We start from the raw sequence: 23,505 nt of genomic DNA, 5'->3' as shown, positions 1-23,505 counted from the left end.
AAGGAGGGGACAGAAGAGGACAGAATAGAATAGAACAGAATAGAATATTTTCAATTGGAAGAGTCCTACAACAATCATCTGGTCCCACTGCTGATAAAAAAGTAATGGCATTGTGTAAATGTCTCTTAAATACTGACAGGTTTGGGACATGGACCACATCTCTAAAAAGGCTGTTTGAGGATTGACCCACCCTCTCCATAAAGAAATGCTTCCTACTATCCCATATAAACCTTCCTCCATGAAGCTTTGAGCTGTTCTGGCAGCTCTGCCCCAGAGCTGCCCCCAGGCACCCAGCTGGGCTCCGAGTTCCCACCCAGCACAGGAGGGGTTAACCACAGGACAAGCTGTTTTCCTGGGAAATATTGACTTACCAGCTGGCACACGGGGAGAGGGAGGGATTTCAGGGCAGAGACTTTTTTTTTTTTTTAGTCAAATACCCAAAGGCCTCCCCAGCCTCCCACAACCCTCCAGCACCCACACTCTCCCGGGGGCTCCCAGACGGGGCCAGAGGCGTGAGGAAACATCAGCCGAAAGAGTTAATCGGGCTGGGCAGGGAATGTGTGAAGGCAACATGTGACTGCAGGTGGGGCAGGGCGGAGGGATGAATCACTCTTTTCCTTTTCCTCTTTTCACTTCTTGCTGTTACCTGTCCGGCCCCGGCACTGCGCTGGCAGCAGCCCCGAGCCACCGACCTGCCAGCCAGGGCGATGCACAGCAGCGTTCGCCGCCGCGACACCCACGGGCTGAGCCGCCGCTCCAGGAGGGATAACCAGGGACGGCGTCCCGGCCGAGAAATCCTGCTTTTGGCTGCCCTTCACTGAGCCACTTTTCTCTTTGTTTCTTTTTTCCACTTTTTATTTCATCCGGTGTTATCGTTGTCTTGGGAGAGCGGAGAATGAGGAGAGAGTGGACTCGGAGGTGAAGGACCTTCCTGGTGGTGCACATACACCTGGGGCTGTCTCTGCCCCGTCACACAGCCCCGGCCGTGGGAAGCTCCGTGTTTATCCTGCCTGGAGCCCTCTCACCCAGTGGAGCCGGGAGCAAGCCAGAAACCAAATCCTCCTCCCCGGTGGAGAAGAGCTCTGGCGTGGCAGGAGCCGCTGGAAAAGGGAGCGGAGCCATTCCCAAGCTGCCCGTTGAGCCAGGGAGGGCGAAGCAAAGGAAACTGTGTGTTTAAAGACTGGAGAATAATTAATTCCTTATTTATTGCCGACATCCAGCGCTCGCTGGCGGCACAGAGGTCCCTTCGGAGCGAGGACCGGCACGCTTGGTCACCATGGCTTTCTCCCAGGTGCAGTGCCTGGACGACAGCCACGTCAACTGGAGGTCCAGCGAGTCCAAGCCCGAGTTCTTCTACAGCGAGGAGCAACGCCTGGCCCTGGAGGCACTGGCCTCCCGTGGCCGCGACGCCTTCTATGAGGTCCTGAAGAGGGAGAACATCAGGGACTTCCTCTCTGAGCTGGAGCTGAAGAAGATCCTGGACACGCTGGAGACATACGATCCCGGCTCCGAGTACATCCCGCGCCACGGCAGCAGCACGGGGGGCAGCGAAGGCGATCGGAACAGCCAAGGGGACGAGCAGGATGTGGCCCCCTCCCTGGAGTACTGGCCCCAGAGGTCTGACCGCTCCATCCCACAGCTGGACCTGGGCTGGCCCGAGACCGTCGCCTACCGTGGGGTCACCCGTGCCACTGTCTACATGCAGCCACCCATCGAGGGGCAAGCACACATCAAGGAGGTGGTGAGGAAGATGATCTGCCAGGCTCAGAAGGTGAGTTGTGCTGCAAGGACTGGGCAGGATTTGCCTCTGGGCATCCTGCTGAAAGTCCTGCCCAGCCAGGCAATCCCTGCCCTGTGGGAAGCTTCATCCAAGCAAAGGCAGCACGGGCAAGCATTCAGGTTCTTCCATGTAACCAGTATTTGGGGATCAGGTCTTGCTGAAGATGTTGTTTGCCTGGTCCAACGCTCCCTAGGAGCAACACAACACTTCCCTTGATCCATATGGCAGCATTGTTAATCCCAGGGTCCCTATGGGGCCGTGGGGAGAACTGCTGGGGAGTTCTCAGGCACCGCACAGTTGTTACTCCCAGTGTGACAGCATGTGGCACCACGGAGGAGCCCTGGGTCATCTTCTGGCCTGTCCCGTGGTCCTGGGTTCATGGCCTGCCCTCCATCCTTGTGTCCACCACCCGTCCAGTCCATGGCCCTGGGACTAACACAGTCCTGGGGCAAAGTAGCCAAAGCCTCTAGTCTGGCACTGACACACATGAGAGTCACATTTTGCCCAATATGGTGCTTCAAGCTGGCCCCATTTTGGCTTTCAGAGGAAAATGATGAGCTGCTGAGCAGGACAAGGCTGGGCAGATGCTGAAAGGATTTGGGTTGAGACTTGTCCTCACTGTGGCATTCAACCAAGGAGCAGGGAGTGGGGTGCACAAGTAATGGGCCAGGCTGGTGTCATGGATAGGAGGACTGGGAAAGAAGGAAGATGATGGCATGTGTTGAAGGCTGGTGGCAGTGGGCAGAGGTTGTTGGTATTTCCCAGTGACCCAGTCCCAGCTGGGAAGTGCAGGAGGGGTTGGTACCTACTGGTTTCTTAGTGCTTTGAAGCTCTTTGAGTTCTGTGCATCCAATACCCCAAGAGCTCCAGGGAAGCAGCATTCCAGTCCAGGGGATGTTTCAGCAGGAAAACATTGCCAGGTTGTCTGTGGAGCAGGCTGGGATGGATTAGGTCCACCTGGCTCCTCCAGGGACAGTGCTGGTGTTTGCAGATCCTGCCAGGAGAAACAAAGCCTAGTGATATGCAGCCATCAGAGCCTCTGCAGACCCAGAGGACCAGGGGGCTGAGCATGAAGAGCCCCAGCTCAGGCAGGAAAACTAATCTGCCAACACATCCAAGGCAGCCAGCTTATAGGAAATGCTGATGTGGGTGTCAGGTCTGCCCACTGTGGGCAGGAGCCATCTCTGGCCACTGTCACCTCACAAAAGTCCAGGTGATCTGTCCTTACCTGCAACATTTTCCCCACCAAAGTGCTTTGCAGTGAGGGCAAAGGCGAGGGAGGGCTGAAGTAGCATGGGATGGAGGATGGGAGAGCTATCCCACAACAAACAATGTCTCATCTCTGGGTCTTTCCGGCTGCCTCTGACTCGGGCTTGCAGCTCCTGCCTGGCTTTGCCGACTCACCGCTTCCCACCTGCCCCCACGCCAACAGCATCTCCTGAGTCATCCCACACCCTCCTCCTGCTCCAGAGCCGGTGGCTGAGTCAGGCAGCTGCACATTCCCACCTCCCCTTGGAGCCTCTCCAAGCCACGGGGACATGGCCATGGGTGATGCTGCTGTGATCATCACCAGTACCTTGATGGCCCCTGAGCATGGCTGGGCTCTGCCTCCTGGTCCAGGTGCTCCCTGATGATGGCATGAGACATGGTGACACTATTGGTGACATGCAGGAGTCTGCATAGAGCTTATGGTACCCCGGGAAATGTAGAGATGGGTGAGTGCTTCATCCTGCAGGGTCTGGGGATGGCAGGAGTAATGGGGTCTGGCAAGAGGGTTCTTCCATGGTCTCCCATCCCGTATTGCAGCACCGTGGTCACTGCAGCTGAATGTGCTGACATATTTAGGAGCTCTGGTGACCACTTGTGGGTGCTGCTCAGCGTGGGGACACTGGGACAGACCTCCTCTGCACCTGCTGATCTAGCCAAGGCTTAAAGTCTTCACAACAGCTCAGAGGTGAAAGGGTTTGGCTGAGGAAGCTGAGAGTGGACAGGGGGACTGTCCTGCTGCCACCCCATCAGATGTCACGTAGTCTGACCATGCATTCTGTCCTCCCTGGGGAGATCACTGCTGAATTTTCCCATCCCACCAGACACCAGCAGTGCTCTTCATCCACCTGTGAAGAAGCATAGACTTGGGAGAGGTACATGACTACATTCCAGAGGATGACCCTTGCTCTAGACGTTGTCCCAGACACTTGATCTGAAATGCTGCTGAGTGCCCAACCCCCAACCCTGTTCTGTCAGTTGCTGTCCCGTCACCAGAAGAGCAAAGTCCCCAGTCAGGCCCTGTCTGAGGAAAATTCAGAGCCCATGTGAGTCCTGCTGTTGCTGCAACACAGGCAGAGCTGGGGTGAGGAAGCCAAGAGCCAGGATGTGGGGCTGCTCTGAGAGTGCAGGAATGAGACCAAACACTGTTGAGCTCAGTCTCTCAGAGCTTCAAACCCAGGCATGCCAGGCAGGGAGATGCAAATGATCCTCTCCTCTCTCTGGGAAAAATGGCTATGGCCACATCCCTACTCTCCTAGAAAATTCCCATCTTTGTGGCCAACAAACAGAGGTGGTCAGGGATGTGGTGCTCCACCAGGCTTCACCCCAGAGACCTTCACCAGGTCCAGCCATGGCACAGCCATCTCTTCCTCACTGTGGATCCCCTCAGTCTGCAAAGCTCACAGGATGGACATCAGGAACAATTTCTTCATGGAAAGTGTGGTCAGGCATTGGAATGGTGGAGTCCCCATCCCTGGAGGTGTTCAAGAAACGACTGGACGTGGCACTCAGTGCCATGGTCTGGTTGATGAGGTGGTGATGGGTCACAGGTTAGACTCAATAATCCCACAGGTCTTTTCCAACCTTGATGATTCTGTGATTCTGTGATGGAAGAAAGATCTTTCTCCTCTTTCTAGATTTTGGCTCTATCTGACCAGAAGCCAGAGCAGGCTGAAAACACTGACCTTGCCCCAAAGCCACTGGAGAGAGCAGTGACTCTGACCTGCTCTCTGCACTTGAGGTTCCAGGTTGGGATTGTGGTGATATAATTACCCTGAGCAACTTCCAGTGAAGGTTGGGAGGCCCTATTAATTACTGTTTACAAAACCTTCTGCCATTCCTGGATGAAAGGGTCGACAGGGGAGAGCAATTATTAATGTTACTTGTCCCACCTCTCCTCCATCCCAACACGCTTCCTCTAATTGTGCCTTGGTGCCTGCCTAATTTATTGAATGCCCACGTGGTGTGCCCCAAAACTCATTATCTGATGATTCAGAGTGAGCTAATAAAGAGCTGCAACTTCCTCTATAAAACATGATCCTGCAGCTTATGTGCTCATCAAAGCTGTTCCAAAGGTTCCCAACAGCACTTGGCTGGTGCCCAGGGGATGCTGCGCTCGCTGCTCCTCATGGCTTTGGGGCCTGGCACCTGCACATCTTCTGTACCCAATGGATCCTGGCAGCCTCTGGGACCCTGGGAGGAAAAGCATCTCCCAGCTGTAGATTTGGGGCTGATTTCCTCTGCAACTTCCGTATCAATGACAAAGGAATGATAAAGCTTCCTGGGATGAGGGAGTGACAAAAGGGCTTTGGGAAAGGTGATGTCCTCAGAACAAGTGCTGCCCTGGTGGAGGTGACAGGGACAAGGGTGCAGGCACAGACAATCCCATTCCCCAAGGTGGAAAGCAAGCAGCACACAGGATTTCACTGCTCCATTCTTTGCAGATCATCCCTGTGCCTGGGCTTGGCACAGACCCAGCTGGTCCCAGCCCTGGTGCAAGCACAGGCAGCCCAGCAGCAGATTTTCCCCCAGTCACCAGTTTGTGAGCACTGTCAGCACCATGATTGGTCTCCCAGCCCTCTCCATGCCAGGGCAGTGTTGGCACACTGGTGTGAGATCCTGGTGACAGACCAAGGCCAAGCCTGTCCTGCAGGCAAGACGCGGTGGGGAGGGAGGCAGGAGCTGAGCAGCGACAGGATGCACCAGCTGAGCAGGAGGAATCAGGTTGAAAGTGTGGGCAAGCAGGTGACAGCCAGGCTGCCTCCCCGTGCCAGAGCTGGCCATCCTGGGCCACTGCCTGCAGTGCCCTCCCTGCTCATCATCCCTGAGGGAGCAGGGCTTGGAATGGGGGGTGTCCCCATGCCCTGCCCACAGCCCTGCAAGGCTCCTTCCTTCAGAGCCATAGCAGCAAGCCAAGGCCTTGGGAACGCTGGGAACACAGTGGGACAATGCTATTTTACTCCCAAAATAAAGGCCCAGTAGTATTCTCATATCTATTTTATAAGCCCTCAACTTCTTGAGAAAATAAGGCACACAGGCAGAGTGCCATGACCGTGAATCAACAGTGCCCAAGAAAGGAGCAAACCATCTGCCCCCAAACCCACCCCCTCAGGCTGGGCACACCCCACCCCACCACAGGGGCCCTCACCCAGAACTCACAGCACACAGCTCAGTTCCTCCCCAATTACCTGCTGTACACAGCAAATCCAAACTCAGAGCTCCAAGAGCAGCTTTGAACCCGTCCCACTCAACATCCACACAAAGCAGACACCCAGATCCTGCCTCAGTTTCCCCACCAGGATGAGGAGGACAAGCAAACACAAGTGGGATGCTCAAGGGAGTGAGGATTTAGCCTTTCCCAGCAAAGCCTGGTGAAAGGCTCTAGGGTGAGGATAAATGGGAATTCAGTTAAAATCCAGTGGCAGAGGCAGAAAGTCCTCCCTTTCTTGGCTCACTGGCACTTCCAAAACATTTATGTGTGTGATGGGGCTGGGGAGGCCAGGGCAGCATCAGAGACAGCGGGGCTGGGGCTCCCCACACAGCCTTGCTCCTCACCCCATTGCCTGCAGAGAAGGAAGGGAAGAGCCAGCAATGTCACAACAGATGATCCCCTGCTTAATTAAAGCTCTCCAGGTTGTCCTGTGGCACAAACCTAATTAAAAGACAACTTGGTGCTTTGAGAGCTCCGGACTGGCCGTGTTTGAATGTGCAAGTGCCCAGCACCATCCTGGTCCCTTCCTTCCTTGCTGAGCATCCCTGTGTCAGCTCACACTCATCCTGGTGTCCTCCCCAGCTCAGCCACGTGCCATGGCCAGCAGAGCCCTCCTGGAAGGGGGAAGAGCTGAGACCACCCACCCTTCCCCAGCCCAGGGCACCTTCCAGGAACAGCCATGGAGATGGGAGCACCCATGGGTTTCCATCCATGGGACAATGACATGCAGCACCCTGATGACCCCTGGGATGAGGGAAGGCAGCCATCCCTGTGGGGCAGCCCTGGAATGCTCAGCTGGGCTGCAGGCAGCTGCCTCCAGCCCCTTTTCCTGCCATATCTCATACAGCACCACTGCTACTCACTGCCACAGGCAATGCCACCCCCAGGAAGTCAAAATCCATGGGCACAGAGTTGCCTTTGGTGCTCAGGCAGCCATTTCAGTGAAATCCCAGAACAGCACCAACCCTTTTTTCCTATCACCTGTGGCACTCACCCCATCCTTGCCAGGGCAGAAACGCCCTGGGTACGAAGGCAGCTCCAGCTTGGGAATGTCAGTGACACTGCTGTGTCACAAACCCAACTGTCACTGCATGGCTGGCAGTGCCATCCCTGCTCTGCTCCTGCAGCCCAGCAGGAAGGAGGGATGCTGTGCAGCAGGAGCAGCACCCCAGGCTGGGCAGTGAGACCAGGAGGGATGTCACCCCCTGTCCCAGTGCTCTGCCTTGACCCCACAGCGTGGAGCTGATTCTGGATCCAACGACATCGTGTGAGCAGCAGCCTGGGCTGGGAACAGCTGGGCACAGGGACTGGGAGCTGCCAACTCCTGCCTGCTCTTAAGGAACCTCATCAGCTCAAACCCAAGTCTGGTTTTAAAGTCTATAAAAAGTCATGTTGGCTCCTGATGGCACCTCAGAAGTATCTCAGTACTTTCTACCAAGCTAAAAGTCACTTTTAGCTGTTTTTCGTAGTGTTGCTCTCAACACCAGCATGTGATTCTGTATGATAACCCCAGAGGCAGCAACCACCCCACACAACATGCCCTTGGACAGACAGACCCATCATTTAATAGTTGGACTGGATGATCCTAGAAGTCTTTTTCAACCCTAATGATTCTATGATCTTTGCATCCCGGGTCTCCCCTCCTGGTGCTCCCTGCAATTCTGATAGCAAAGGGACACCAAACTTCTCAGCCAGAAACTCGACTCTGAAATTTGTGGAGCTTGTCAAAGGCAGGAAAGTTGGATTCACCCTCAGCAACCAATGTTTCATGAGTATATTCTGCTATGAGCCACCACTGAAATCACAGAATCATCATGGTTGGAAAAGACCTCTAAGACCAGAGTCCAACCAGTAACCCGGCACTGCCATGTTCACCACTAAACCATGTCCCCAGCTGCCACATCTACGCACTTTTTGGAGATTAAACCTCCCACTGTGACAGCAGAGGAATGACACTGGAGGGTTCTGCTTTCTACCCTCAGGCTGGGCAGAGCTGGGGGGGATCCTGGGCTCCCCCACAGCAAATCCCAGCCTCCTACAGAGAGCATATTGCTTTGCCTCTCACCAAACACCAACCATACCTTGGATTTTCCCGGCCCTGCTGCCCAGACTCATCTCTCCTCTCCCCTCTGCAGGTCATTGCCGTGGTCATGGACATGTTCACTGATGTAGACATCTTCAAGGACCTGCTGGACTCAGGCTTCAAGAGGAAAGTTGGGGTCTACATCATTCTGGATGAGACCAACGTGAAGCACTTCCTTCAGATGTGCGAGCGAGCCCAGATGCACGCCGGGCACTTAAAGGTGAGGGTGGTCTGGGCACCCCCAGTGCAGGGAGATAATCAGAGTTATCAGTTCTGCTCCCTCCTGTCTTGGGGAATCACAATCTCCAAACTTTTGGAATTGCTAGATGAGTTTAGCCCATTTTTCCTGTAACCAAAGCTGAAGGTGATGCCTTAATCCAGGAGCAGCAGGATGGAAGGGACATGGATTTCCACCAGCAAAGCTGGATGCAGAAATCCCAGGGGTTTCTGGTACCCAACCAGGGCTGGAATTGGGGCAGAGGGGTGTTTGGGGAGGTGCAGCCACACAAGGATGGGCACAAGTCACGCAGGGCACTGCAAAGCCCAGGAAAAACCTGCGAGCTCAGCTCCTCCTGGGGAACAAGCAGGCAAGAGGGAAGGAGCATCAGATGCTGTGCCAGGGCTGGATCTGTGCCATTGCCAGCCCCATTCCTGCTGCTGCCCCAGGGGCAGGACCAGCAGGAGCAACCACCAGCTGGTTCTCTCGCTTTTGGGCTTTCCCGCAAGCCAGAGGCTGGAATTAAAAAACTTGATTTTCCCCTTTTCCGGGGCCTCCGCCCCAGCACAGGGCCAGGAGCAGAGCAGGGAGGCACCCACGCTGCCTGCAGCCCTGGCAGCTGCCAAGGATGCCCTCACTGCTCCTGTCATGTTGGTCAGCACACACTGGTGGGACACACACAGCGTGTTCACCAGCCCTGGAGTGCTGGTGGGTGCACATGGAAGAGCTCCTGTGCACAAATCCCATGTAAAACCAGGGAAGGCAGAGCAGAAGGGGGAATTGCCTGGCAGTGCAGAGGTCAGTCCCCAAGCCAAAGAGCCAGGCTGGACGGGGCTTGGAGCAACCAAGTCTAGCGGAAAGTGTTCCTGCCCATGGCTGGAATGAGATGAGCTTTAAGGTGTTTCCAACCCAAACCATTCTGGGATTCGAGGAATTCCCTTACACATCCCTGTGTGTGGAGGGGGTGCTGAGAAAAATCACCTGTCAGGGTGATCATGCAAAGGCAGAGGAAGATGAGGGGGCAGAGGAGAGGATAGGGGTGTATCAGCCACAGGAGCAGCAGGCAGAGTGAGGACCGTCGGGGTCCCAGGCTCTCCACTGGGTGCAACACTCCTATCACCAGGATTGGATGCAAATACACCAGAGCAGCCCAGCAGTTTCACCCAGGGCTTGCAGACACCCCTCTCCAGCCAGCAGTCGCTCGGCCTCGCCCGTTGCTTGGCAGAAAGGTGATGTTTCTGCTCCTGACGTCACCCGGCCGTGTGCCAGCTGCCAAACGGCTGCCGGGAGGGCCCGTGCCTGGGCAGGCTCGCCAGATTTGCTTACGGTGAGGGGAAGCTGAGCGGGAACATGGAGGAGCCATGACAGCCTCACACCTGGCTGGAGTGAGGTGGGACATGCTGGGGCTCAGAGACCCCCATGCAGGGAGCCAAGAGCACCAGATGGCCAAGCCTCACCATGCCAGCCAGCCTGGCATAACCGCTGCTCCTGCAATGAAAGCAAACTCAGCCAAGCTTTTACCTGTGTCCAAACTCCCTGGAGAGTCTGGGATCCTGCAGGCTGCTGCTGCTCCAAGACCAGAAAAGCCAGCACTGACGCACTCCGGTGTTTTCCTGCATTAACAGCCCGGTGGCAGGACTGGAAAAGCAGGAGAACATCTGCAGAGCTCGGCAAATGTCTCAAAGTTGGGATTTGCCACATACTGCAGCCGGTTTGCTGGCAGGGAAGGCAGCGAGGAAAGTAGGGCAGAGTCTGGGAGCTGCTTCCTAAGCCAGGAGATGCTAACAACACATCCCTCGTTATCTCAGAGTCTGTGCTTGGCAATTAGTAACTGGCTTGGGCAAGGAGGTCGCTTGGTTGAGCAATGGTGAGTGCCTGGGGAGTGATTCACCCAGCTGGGCTCACTCGGCACTTGGCCATCCCACCGGGCACTCAGCCGGGCACGGATCAAACAGGCAGATCTTACTTCACAGCAGTGATACACCAGGAGCTGGGAAAGGGGGCTGGCACTGGGGAGGGCTGTTCCCTGGGTGTTACCCGAGAAAAGCCCAAGGCTGCTCCCCGAGTTTAGGCCAAGGGTTGGCTCCGAGTGGGAGAGATCAACACCCAGGCTGGCGATGGGCAGAGGGCAAAGTGTGTGAACCCCGGGCACTGCCAACCTCAGCAGCCCCATGGACAGGGATGGGAATTGCCACCCCAGCCTGCTTGCCAGCCAGCCCCCAGCACTCCCAGTGCTGCACACTGACAGAAACTGGGCTGCTCAGCACCGGTGTCCCCCAGACACACCAGGCAAAAAGGCAAATATGAAGAAAAAAATGAAATTCAACTCAAAAGTACCCAAACTTCTCTGTCTGGTGTGTGAATATTCCCTGGAAACATGGCCAGGAAAGCCTTTGCTGTCACATCACGCTAAAATCAGTACTGAATCAGGAGCACCTTGGCTGTTCCTGGCCATGGTCTACAGGGAGAGAGAAGAGCCCAGGAAAGCAGATAAGAGAAGCTGGAGGAGGGGAAGACAAATATTTCTGATGCTTTTCTTTAAAAAAACCAACAAAAATCACACAAAAATCCAGCCATGAGGGCATGACCGAGTGATGACACAGAGCCTGTAGCAATGGCATTACCAACATCCCAGTAGGAACAGCAGGAATGCAGGTGCTTTCATAAGAAAATATTTTCTCCCCACCCAAGGGAGCACATTTGCCCTGGAAGATGCTATCTGCTCACTGTGGAATGTGCCAGTGTCCTCCACTGTGGAATGTGCCAGTGTCCTCTGTGGAGACACCAGAGCCAGACTGGAGATAAAAAACAGAGCCAGGGCTACCCCTCCATCCCTGGGGGAGGACACTCCCCTCCCCTCCACAGGGACCTGCCCCCACATCACCAGGTTTCATTTCCTGGGGGTGAAAAGATGTTGCCCCACTGCCTTTTTTTGCCCACTCACCCCTCAAACCAGGACCAAACACTCAGACTGAGGAGCACAGGAAAGGGGGAGTGTGGTGGAAGACAAACCCACTGCCACCAAGTCCACGTGCGCTGTCCCAGCGCCACCACCTCCCCCTAAAGCCCTTGTACATCCCCTGCTGAGGGGGAGGAGTGGGACTCCTCTCCCATGGTGGCATTTGCACAGATCACAGGAGATGGAGAGTGCTTGGCAGCACCATCACACACTGCTCACCCACTGACAGGCAGCACCGAGTTCAATGGATGGGCAGCATGGCAGGAAATTCTCCAAGCCCAGTCCATGGTTTGCTGCATGGCCCCAGGGAAGTTACTTTAACTCCCCATTGCTGTGGCCTCCTCTGAGCTGGCCATGAAGACCATTCAGTCCTTCAGAGGGGCTGTGGAGCATCCAGGGGGGTGATGATGAAGGATGTATCTCTCAGGGCAACCCTTTGCTCCTGCTGATGCCTCTGCCTTTGCTTTGCAGAACCTGCGTGTCCGCAGCACTGGGGGCACAGAGTTTTTCACACGCTCGGCCACCAAGTTCAAAGGGGCCTTGGCCCAAAAGTTCATGTTCGTGGATGGGGATCGAGCCATGTGCGGATCTTACAGGTAATCAGAAGTCTCCTCCTGCTCACCCCATGGAGGTGTTGGCCAAAGGACCATCACAAACCCACATGGCATAACTCCTGATCCCACCCAGCATTGCCCCAGGACCCCATCCCAGAGTTGCTTCCCTCCTCCTAAACTGGGAGGTGACTTTGCAACAAGATTTGGAGTGGGCTCCAAGGAATCCCCACCACCCCCTAGACCAGCAGGTTGAGGACACCCACCATTCTCTGAGGTGGTGGGGACACACCAAATGTTTCTGCCAGTGGATGCAATAAGCACAGGGAAGGACAAAAGCACCAAAACAAACCTCAGGCCAGTCCCAACTCTCACATTAACCACAACTTTTCCAGTTAAACATTTCCTACCTGAAGTATTTTTCAGTTTGTCCAAACAAAAACTTACTTTGATAGAAACAGATTACCCCCAGTCAGTTTTTCAGCTCTGAAAGACAAGTTTGTAAACATGGAGCTGAAACTTTTCCTACTTTCTGGCCACAACAAATAACACATCCATTCATGATTCACCTTTCTTAACTAACCCAAACTGAGAAAGAAAAAGCTTCAGTGAAAAACTAACCGGCCCACTGCAAATACCTTTTATTTCAAGTCCACTGCGCTCAAGACTTCAACCCTTCACTCCAATTTGGGATGAGAGCTATTTCATCAATCCCATTATTATTATTAATGTTTACAGTGAGATCATGTCCCTGCTGGCACCATCAATCCCCCAGGGGATGCCAGGGCTGGGGAGAGGCGTGTTGTTTACCAGTGAGTGCTGAGAGAGTTCCCAAAGTGTTTCTGTTCCAGCTTCACCTGGTCTGCGGCGAGGACAGACCGAAACGTCATCACAGTCCTCTCGGGCCAAGTGGTGGAGGCCTTTGACAGGCAGTTCCAGGAGCTCTACCTCATGTCCAAGGGGGTGAGCCTCAAGTCCATCTCCGTGGCTGAAGAGCCCGAACCCGAGCCCGTAACACTGCCCTCAGTCGTGCCGGTGACCCCCGCCAACGCCGTGGTGAAGAAGCTGATCAACCCTAAATATGCCCTGGTGAAGGCCAAGAGTGCTGACCAGATCAGCAAGACTTCATCTGAGAACCAGGACAAAAACCAGAAGACAGACAACAAAGGCAAAGTCATGCCCGAGGGCCACGGCGGGGACCGGCACGGGGACATGGCAGATCTCTCCCAGCTCATCCACCCTGGCCTCCTGAATCTGGAGAAAGCCAACATGTTTGACTATCTGCCCACCTGGGTGGAGCCTGACCCCGAGCCCGGCAGCGAAGTCTTGGGCTACATCAACATTATTGACCCCAAGATCAAGAACGCGAAGCTCTCACAGATGAACCGCATCAAAGTCTGCGACGTCTCCCAGGCCAGTGCCCAGCACCGGCAGATGCTGAAGAACAGGGAGATGGAGGCCAAGAAAAACTCAGACCAAGAGCCATCTCTGCTGTCCCCCTGCCAAAGACAGATCCCACAGCCCCCCATGGAAGCTCCTGCAGCCCCCGCCACCAACCCCATTGAAGGCGCCAGCTGGACAACAAGGCAAGCAGGAACATTTGCCACTTCACCATTGGGCCACCACTTGAAGCCACAGGAGGAGACACTGGAGGCCATGAAGCCACCAGTTCCAAAGCCAAGGACTGTCCCTGTTGGTGTCCTCATGACCAAAGTCATTACAACCTGTGACAGCAGCACTGTCCTGGAAGGTGACACACAACCACCACTGGCCAACCACACAGCTGTGAAGCAGGAGCGAGAGGAGAAGCCCAACGGCGCTTCCATGGAGTCCTGCCACCCCCAGCCAGACCGGCCCAGGGCAGGGCCACAGGAGGACAAAGGGCCTCCCTGCTCCCACAATGGGCTGGGAGAAGAGGAGGAGGAGGAGGAAGAGGAGTACATCACTCTCAGCGACCAGGAGAGCTACTCCAGCAGCTCTGCTGACCACAGCTACCGCCGCTCCAACGCCTCCTCCATCTCAGACGAGTACTTCGAGGTGAGGGATCGCTACGGGCCACTCCGGAGAACCAACTCGGATGTCACCCACAATGGGGAGATCCTTCCCATGCAGAGGAAGCTCAGCGACCCCCACATCACCCGGGGCACTTTCCTCAGCCCCCTGGGCAGCCTCCCGTCCCTGAAGCACGTCCGCGTGGAGGACATGACGAAGAGGAGGAGCAGTGCCATGGAGATCAGGCATGTACTGCCCCGCACCGTCCTGGATGGCAACAGCTCCTACCCCAGCAGTGCCACCCAGGTAGGATTTTTTGCTATATGACCTTATGTTTCCCTGCCTAACAAAGATTGCAGACCTGGAGGTGACCCACAGCTCAGCTGAGGTGTGGTGTCATCCCCAGCTTTGGTGTCAGGTCCCAGATGCTGAGATCAGATTTCCCATATAGAAGAATCACACCCTACATGTGACAATGGTAGGAGTTACCCAAGAGGTGCTCTTGGTCAGAAGGTGGTGGCCATGCTACAGCCCTTGGTGCCTGGCAATGAGAACGGCTGGTAAAGGGGAGGGGTTTGGGAATTACAGGTTATCCCACAGCTCTGGGCTGGGGATGGAGCCTGGCAGCTCTGCACACATGAGAATGGCTGGTAAAAGGGAGGGTTTTGGGAATTACAGGCTATCCCACAGCACTGGGCTGGGGATGGAGCCTGGCAGCTCTGCACACATGAGAATGGCTGGTAAAAGGGAGGGTTTTGGGAATTACAGGCTATCCCACAGCTCTGGGCTGGGGATGGAGCCTGGCAGCTCTGCACACATGAGAATGGCTGGTAAAAGGGAGGGTTTTGGGAATTACAGGCTATCCCACAGCTCTGGGCTGGGGATGGAGCCTGGCAGCTCTGCACAGCTGTACAGATGTGCCTGGACTCGCTGAGCCCCATGCACAGCCCATCAGCAGTGGCACCATGCCCAGCCAGGGACAGACTGTGCGTGCAGGCGTGTCCTTCTCAGGCTTGTTTTCCAGCCCCTTGCCAGGGTGATTAGCTTCAAAGGAAGAGTGCTCGGACACATAATTAGGCAGAGCAAGACAGCAGAGAAACAGGGACAGCAACCTCTGTGGGCGAGTGCCACAGTCAGCAGCTTTGTGGCTGATCCAGCGGTGACGCCAGACCCTGTCACCGCACGGGTGCTGCAATTCCATGGGGTGCGTGCCAGAATCCCACTGCTGGAGCACAGGGTGCACACCAGCACCCCCACCACGGCCAGAGCATCACCCCATCCAGGCAGGGGGCTCACAGGGTCAATCCCCTATTCCCACCCAAGAGCTGCAGCCTCTTGAACCACTGCCAAGCATTTTGGTTTCTCAAGACTCCCCACCCACTGTTTTTGGGGCATTCAAACCCCCAGGGCTAAATCAGCAGCTGAAATCACTGAAACTGCCTGAGGTTACCCCGGCTGAGCATCTAATCTGTATTTACAGGGAATTAAATTTACTATCCCAGAGTCCCCTTGCTTCTCCAGTGGCAGTCAGTGACAGGGAGCTCAGAGCTTTAATCCTCACACATCAAATACCCCCTGGTCCTGCAGGGCAAGGAGCACGAAGCCCTTTGATGCTGTGACCCAGGTCCCAGGTGCCACCCTGCTCGGGTGGCCGGGTACGCTGGGGTTCCTGCAGTAACTTGTTCTGGCCCTTTGATGAGAGGCAGATAATTAGCACAGCATCAGGGTTAGGAAAGCCAGCACTCAGCTGGTGGAGATGTGCAGGGAAGAGTTTCTCCAGTGTGTAAAAATAATAAACCAAAGCAACACTTGATTAGCTCTAGAAAACCTAAATCTGACAGGAATCACCATCAACCTCCACAAACATCTATTCCTGTGTCGTTTCTTACGTGCTGGCCCATGGCACACAGGTGGAGGTTCATTCAGGGCAAACATCATGTTTTCCATTCCATGGCACTCAAGTTCTCTCTGGAACATTGCCTTCCCTATACACACAACCCCATTCACTCCTGGATGCATGGCAGGCTCAGGGAGAACCCTGGGGACACTCGTGTCTTCTCTGGTCCCTCTTCCACCTGCAGAGTCCCCAGGTCTGTGCAGAGCAGAGGATTCCAAACAAGCCCCCTCCCATTCATCCCTTAGTGACAGGGAAAATCCCCATCCCACCAGCTCCACAGCCACACAGCGGGCCCTTACCTGGGTACAGGACCCTGCTGATCATCCCTGGCATAATGATGACAAACAGGGGCAGCATCTTCAGGTAGCTGGCCAGGATGGAGCCAGCCTTGGCGTGACTCAGGCTCTTTGCAGAGAGTGACCGCTGGACAATGACCTGTGGAGGGCCAGGCAGGAGGGATGAGCAGCACCAACATCTATTCCACATCAGCCTCCTCTTTGCCAAACTGCATCCCAAACTCTGGAGCCACTGGGCATTGGGCCCAAATGCAGCATAGATGTGTTCCCAACCCACAGCAGGATTCTCTCCAGACCAGTAACGGGTTGGTGTTACTGGTGTAGCACCACAAAAGCCCAGTGCAACCCCAGCAGAACATCCTCCTGCCAAAATCAACCATTCCCCACCACCATTCTCCCCACTCTTCCCCCTTATATTCAATCTCCTCCCCAAAGAGTGGCCACAATGACAAGGAAACAAAATCCAGGCTCCTCTTCCCACAACTCCACCACTCACAGCACTCAAACTATCACACCTCAAAGCTCTGGCCAAGCCATGTCCATCCACAACACAGCTAGACCTCGGGTTTTGAGAGAATATCTGTAGGAATTGCTGATTTAAAAGAGCTCAGAGTCTCCCCAAAGACCTACATAGAAGTGCTCAGCACCCAGCAGGATTCAGCCACTCCCAAGCTAAGCACTGACTCATTCCCACAATGGACAGGAGGGACAGGGTGCTGGTTCCTGGGGTGGGATACTTGGGAAAGCCATGGTTTAACTTCTTCCCAAGAGCCAGAGCGTGTCAGGAGCTGCAGGACCCACCACCCAGCTCAGGCATCAAGTGCACTATATCAGGTACATGAGGAGCTCAAAGGGAGAGGAGCTAAATCACTCTTAGTCCTTCCCACTTGAAGCCATCTCAGACCTTAATGCTGATTTTAAGCATATAACAAAATCAATTGAAAACTGCCTAAGCTAAACTGCTTTAATTCAGCCCTCATGGTCAACAAAGAAAGTGTCTGCTCCAGGACCAGGGAGGCCTTTGGGATATTGGGACTAACTGGCTGAACACTGAGCTGATGCCAACAGCTCAGTGGAGACGCAGCACTGGCAGCACAGCAAGGGTTGTGGCAGAGGCTGGGCAGGTTGGTACAGCCAGCTCTGCAGCCTCCTGGCTCCAGCTCATCCTGCCATCAGCACCTGCACTCACCAGATCCCATCTCACCTGGTACATCTGCACAGCCGCAATCACACCTCCAGATCACGGCACAGGCACACCCAAAGAGGAGATAAATATCTGGTGACCACAGCCATGTGTTATGGCCTTACCCCGTCCAGAATTAAGATTACTGGTGCTCTGACCTGATCCAAATGTGTGTCTCAACCCAGCTCATCAGAGCCACCCCCGCAGTGGTGTTGCAGCTCACTGTTGTCTCCTCATCCCACCTGCTCTGCCAACCCTCCATGCTTTCATCTGATCTTGGCAGTCACCGGATCCCACAGCTCGGGTCTGGATGACTGGATGCTCTTTGGGCCTGATATGATGGCTTAGATGATTAAGATGGGTGTTCAGGCTGCTGCTGGACAGAAGGTGTCCTGGATTTCCAGGCAGCAGGGACTGGGCTTGGGACAGCCTCTGGTCTGCTGGGGCTGCTCGGGAAGTGACTGCTGAAATGTTACATGTGTAGGACTGTGTGTTACCAGGGTAAGAAATCAGAGCAGCAACCAAGTAAGACAAGGTAGTTTTGAGCTGCCACCAGTCTCAGAAGAATTTGGGCAAGGGAGTACAATGAGTGTCAAAGAGGTTTGTCCATGAGGACCGAGCCTGTGACACAGAGAGGTGAGGAGGTGTCCTTGCAGGGAGCAGCATCCTCAGAACAGCCATAGCTCACCTCTTTCTCTGCTCTTTAACAAACAGGGGACACACATCTATCGCTACCGACCCAGGACCCCTGCAGGCAGAGAGCAGGGCAAGGAGGTCTCCTGCTCCCCGACGCATGAGAAACCCCTCGGGGCCACCAAGTACAGAGGGGACGGAGCAGAACCCAAAAAGACCATTGCAGGCAGCCAGCCCTACTGGCAGAGCAAAGCCTTCAGCCCCAGCAAGCCCACAGCACCCGGCCACCTCTCCCCGAGCAACCCCAGAGCGTCAGGCAAGCGCTTCAACCCCCTGCCCGAGAGCCAGAAGACAACGGAGGAGATGAGGACGCCCCTCGGCATCCCGCTCTCCAAACTGTCCCAGTCCAAGCACCTCAAGAACAGGGTTGAGAGAGCCTCAGGTGCTTCTGTGGACTCCAAAAAGCAGCCCCCTGAGAGCACGGGCCAGCAGGAGCACTAAGTGCTGGTGACGGTGGCCTTGCAGGGCGACAGCTGTGGCAGAGCGTGCCTGGAGCCCAGGCCATGCCACGTTGCAATGGGGCAGGGGATTCTTGTTTACATTTACCTGGTCGGTGCACCAGTACCACGTGGCCATGATGGACAGCCCAAAGGTCATCCCGGTCCAGGGCAGATCTCCAGACACCGGGTCTCGGAAGAGGTGCATGGCATCCGCTCTGGGCAGGTGGCAGGTAGTGTTGGGGATGATCTTGGATGGCACAGCTTTTAAATAGGCCTCTTCCAGGTTGGGGTAACCTCCAATCTCATTAAAAGCTGGAAAGCACCATTGGGGAAGTTGGTTAGAGTGGGGTAATACCCAGTGGTCTGTGAGATCAGCTGGTGAAACGCTCACCAGCTCATTGACCCAGGAGTGCTGCCCAGAGAGGGGGGGCTCATCCATGATCGTGTTTTCTTCTAGTTATTTAAGAGACTCTTCTATTACCATTTTGCACAGCAGGACCCACTGCAGTCCACCCTCCCTTTGGAGGGTGACCTGAGTCCTGGGACAAAGGCTCCTCCAGGGACCCACTTCTTTTAACCTTGTACTGTAAAAGCAGCCTGTTCATTAAAGCTCCCTGGTCCCACGGCAGAGGAACCCTGCCTAGGACTGTTAAAATGCAAGATTAGGTGGCCTTTGACTTGATAAACTGCAGCTCAAGGTGCCGTGGCACAGGTGTCCAGTCAAACATTTTCTACTCCCCTGGGCACTTCCCCAGCATCCCCCATGTACCCCCACCCTCAAACCTCCAGCAACCAGTCAAAAAAACCCAAAAAACAAAACAAAAAAAAACCCCAACCCTTTTCACTGCATTTTTCCTAGGGAAGGGGATCCAAGGTCTGAGCCTGAGCCTCAGTGAGGACCATGTGCCATGAACAAGCCTTAGCAAGTGAGATCCCAGCCCTTGGCAGATGCCCTGTGCTCCTCCTGCGGGCAGCTGCTGCCAGCCAGCCCTGGGCTCTGCCCTGGCCCCCCACCAGCTCCTTGCAGCTCCCCCAGTACCTCCCCAGGGAGAATTTTGGAGCCAGAGGCATCACTTTTTGGAGGAGGGAGGCAGGGAGGCACCCCCCCTGCTCCCCCCACATGCCACGGCCACCCACACAGCAGCCTGGGGGAGACACAGGGAGGTGCATTGGCACCCCCATACCCACAGCAGCTGCTGGTGCTTGGGAGCAGAGAGGAGGCTCCAGAGGTTTCATGGAGGGGAGACTCAAAGCCAGACCCGCCAGGATCTCTAGATGGATTTCTCCAAATCTGGTCCAGGTGTTACATCCTGTTTCCCTTCAGCCCCTGTGGTCCAGACCCTCAGCTTGGCCCCCTCCAGTGCAGCAGCATGAGGTGGGAATGTGCTCCTGAGGAATCTTCCTCCCACAGGGCTGTGCCCTCAAGCACTGCTGTCTTTAGACTAAACCCCTCAGGCACCAAGTGCTGGGCACTGGGGTCACCATCAAATGCCAGCTTGAATAAATCCTAATTTCCAAGCCAACCATCCTGCTCTGTTGTGCCCTCCTGCCAGAGGACAGCCCTCTCTGTGCAGCCCTCCCAATTCCATGACCCACATACAGCCCTGTCCTCATCCCAGGGCACCTCCCTGACCTGAGGCTTTTGGGGAGTTGGCAAAGGGGCATCACCCACTTGTGCCCCCCTTGCAATCCTGTGTCTCACAGGGAGTCAGCACCTCTGAACTCCTTCTGCTCTTGCACAAGCAGCCCTGGCCCCACTCCAGCTCTGGGTTTATTCAGGCGCCGGCTACTCCCAGGCTTTGTATGGGCGTTGGGCACCAACAAAGGCTCTCCAGAGGCAGAGGCCGAGTGCTGAAAGCAGAGATTGGTGCCCGGAGGTGAGGGCTTGCTCCCTTCCCAAAGGTGTTCACCAGCAAGTCACAGCACCCACGTCTGCTAAGAAGGAAGAGTGGAGCAAAATCCTGCAGGCAGCAGATGCTGGGATTCAGCCCATGGGCTCTGCTGGGATCAACATTCCCATGCTGAATGGCAAGTGGGTACAGGATGGCACAGCCTGACGGAGCTAACCAGAGCCACCAATGGCACTGCCAGGTCTCTGTTCAGCAAAGTGATTTTTAAACTGACTGAGGACAGGGTTAGATGGAATATTAAGGAAAAATTCTGCCCTGTGAGGGTGGGCAGGCCCTGGCACAGGTGCCCAGAGAAGCTGTGACTGCTCCATCCCTGGAATTGTCCAAGGCCAGGTTGGACTGGGCTTGGAGCAGCCTGGACTGGTAGAAGGTGCATCTTTCAACCCAAACCATTCCATAATTCTATTGAGAGTATCCTTTATTAGCTGAGCTTGGTAGGAGCAGGAGTAAACCAAACACCTTTGGGGCACACCCACCTCCAGGTCCTGAGTTCTCCTGAGTCCTGAGGAAAAACCTGTGCAACCAGCAGCTTGTCTTTTGGCTCCCCTGGCCAGTCCCTCTGCCAAGCACCCTCACCCCCTGCACACACCATTCCACGCTTGCAGGTAGCAAATCCAAAACAAGCTGAGCTCTGCAGCTGCCCAAGGGGATTTTCCAGGCTTTGCCTACCTGCCCTCCTCCTCTGGCTGCTCTGTGCAGCTGCACCAGCCAAGCCTGGCAGAGACAAGCCTCAGAGAGCCCCACGGCCAAGCACAGCTCCAGACAATGACCCACAACATGCAGGCACCACGTCTAACACACAGGCTGCAGCCACTGCTCTGTTCTGCCTCCACAGGCAGCAAGCTCCTCTGCCTGGAGCAGCTCCGTGCTGCTGCTGGGGTAGTTAAGTGTTATTGTCCCTTCTCCAGGAAGTCTCTGTCCTTTCATTTGTTTCTTGTAAATATACCTTGTTGTGTCCAAGGGCTGGCCCAGGAGCGAGCTCTGTGCTGGCACAGGGGAGCAGCCACAGGACAGGGCTGGTCACAGCTCTGGGGCTGCCCCCACCTCCACTGCACTGGGTCAAAGCCTTTCCTACCTGCCTTTTCCAGGAGATGGTGGAAATCATCTCAGGAGCGCCTCTGGAAATCACCCTCTGTAGGTAAATACCTGCCTTTGAAGCTGGGACCTGACTTTTTGCTTCCTGCTCCTTGGGGCCAAGAGCCCCAGTGACAGAACCAGGCTGATGAAAGCTCCTGGCTGCACAAGGATGCTCTGAGGCTGAATGTAGGGAGACACCAGTGCTGGGGGTTCAGGAAGGACTGGTGATGAACCACAATCACTGCAGCCCAGAGCAGGGCACAGCACCACGTTCCACATCCCACCCCTGCAGCTGTGCCTTGTTCCAGCACCATCTTCTGCTGTGCCCATCCTCAGGCAGTGGGATCCTGTCTGAAGATCCCACCAAAACACCTGCAGCAGAACTGGGAATGCTGCTTTTCTCTCAAGCTCTTGATCAGTCTCAGAGTGAGAGGCAAACATGCCAAGCAGCAATGCCCACAGGAATGTCACCACTGTTGGGGACAGTTCCACATGGAGCACCAGGGGAAGCTTCTCAGCATCTGCACCTGGAGGAACAGCACACGGGGCAGCAGAGGGGACACGGGGACACCACAGACCTCATTTAGGTGATTGCCATAGACCAAAGTCCTGCTGGGCATCTTGGCCAACAGATTGCTCAGACTGAGTGTTTTTATTTATTCCCAAGACCTCCTGAGTGAGGAGAGGAGGTCCCCCTGGAGCAGCCCTTACCTTTCACAGCCAGCACGATGGCTCCCAGGACCATGATGAGCGTCTGCAGCGCGTCGGTGTAGATGACAGCCACCAGCCCCCCTGCACGAGAGCAGGGCAGGGGGTCAGGAACACTGCTGGAGTCGGGCTTGGAACAGTCAGAAAGTCCCAATAAAACTTCCCATGGGGATGTACCTGTCACCAGCCTCAACCTGCTGACACTGTGGTGGGGGGCGGCTGCAGTGGGAAGGGGGAACAGCTCCTCGCTGGGTCTGGTGTGGAGGGGGGGAGAAAACCCCCATAGATGGGGTGGAGGGAGCAGCCAAAAGCCACAGGGGCTGCAGCCTCACTGGGGACAAGGAGGGGAGCCAAGGGATGGCAGGAGGGAAGGGATGCAGCCCCACATCTCCACGCAGTCAGGAGGATGCCTGCCAGACCCAGCTCTTTGGGTGCTCCAGCAGCAGATCACATTCAGGACATTGATTTCATCATAAACCAACCTCTGCCTAACACCAGGTTTCCTCTTTGTACACCCTCAGCTCTTCTCCAAACCCTATAGTTTTATTTTTGAGCACACAGTGCTTAGTGGGGTCCCCTTGGCCATCCAGCCAGCAGCATTTCTGCCTTTCCATCCCAAGCTCTCCCTCTGGAGCTGCTGCAAACCCAGCACCTGCTCACCCAGCCAGAAATCACTCAGCACTCTGAGAAGCACTAAAAAGTAGCAGAGCTAAAGAAAATAGGTCAAAACTGAATGACTTTCAACCCCAGTCACTGAACCACATCCCAAGAATTCAGGGCTGCATCATCCCTGGCCTTGCTGGGGTTTGGAGAGATGTTCTCAGGATCAGGGTGATGCAATGATCACACCTGCCTGAGCTCACACCGAGGTGTCTCACATCACAACAAGCCTCGTGGGCAGGAAAAACCCGAGATGGGATTTGCTTAAAACCAAAGTCTTGCAAAATCCACCCTGTTACAGATACACTTAAACCGTTTCCCGTTTTGATGGCCGGGGTCAGATAACGAGGGAAAAATTCCTGCTGGGTGTCTCCACTGGCACTTCCAGAGGAGGGAATGGCCCAGCCAACATAATAACCCACAGGGCTGGCAGGGATACACAGTTCCATGGTGTGAGTGGGGCTGTGAGCCAGGAACCCACAATTTCCAACTCCAGCTCCAAACCCTCATCACCTCTGGATCACAGAAGAAACCTCTGCACAAAAATAGCTGGTCCCACCATGGGGAAGCACAGGCAAGAAA

The 23,505-nt window shown here is 55.2% G+C and overlaps 2 protein-coding genes across 6 annotated transcripts in view; one reads left to right on the top strand and one right to left on the bottom strand.

The window, feature by feature from the left end:
* Positions 1-23,505, bottom strand: part of SLC5A10 (solute carrier family 5 member 10) — a 39,415-nt gene that overhangs the window by 7,303 nt on the left and 8,607 nt on the right. For 4 of the 5 annotated variants that reach the window (XM_071571550.1, XM_071571551.1, XM_071571552.1 and 1 more), the window contains 3 exons: positions 22,267-22,347; positions 18,675-18,880; positions 16,256-16,391 (listed from right to left, as the gene is read on the bottom strand). In XM_071571550.1, the coding sequence (XP_071427651.1) occupies positions 16,256-16,391; positions 18,675-18,880; positions 22,267-22,347 (423 nt within the window). The remainder of the gene's footprint in view (positions 1-16,255; positions 16,392-18,674; positions 18,881-22,266; positions 22,348-23,505) is intronic. The other variant, XM_071571555.1, reaches the window with a different exon arrangement.
* FAM83G (family with sequence similarity 83 member G) lies at positions 453-22,446 on the top strand. The gene is made up of 5 exons (XM_071571549.1): positions 453-1,771; positions 8,393-8,560; positions 11,988-12,112; positions 12,919-14,365; positions 18,150-22,446. The coding sequence occupies exons 1-5, from the start codon at positions 1,277-1,279 to the stop codon at positions 18,567-18,569; spliced, it is 2,655 nt and encodes an 884-aa protein (XP_071427650.1). The 5' UTR covers positions 453-1,276; the 3' UTR covers positions 18,570-22,446.

This window comes from Pithys albifrons, chromosome 16, assembly GCF_047495875.1.
Source record: "Pithys albifrons albifrons isolate INPA30051 chromosome 16, PitAlb_v1, whole genome shotgun sequence".
Taxonomy (NCBI): Eukaryota; Metazoa; Chordata; class Aves; order Passeriformes; family Thamnophilidae; genus Pithys; species Pithys albifrons.
Note: the sequence above shows the minus strand (reverse complement) of the source record. Positions and strands in the feature narration are given on the sequence as shown.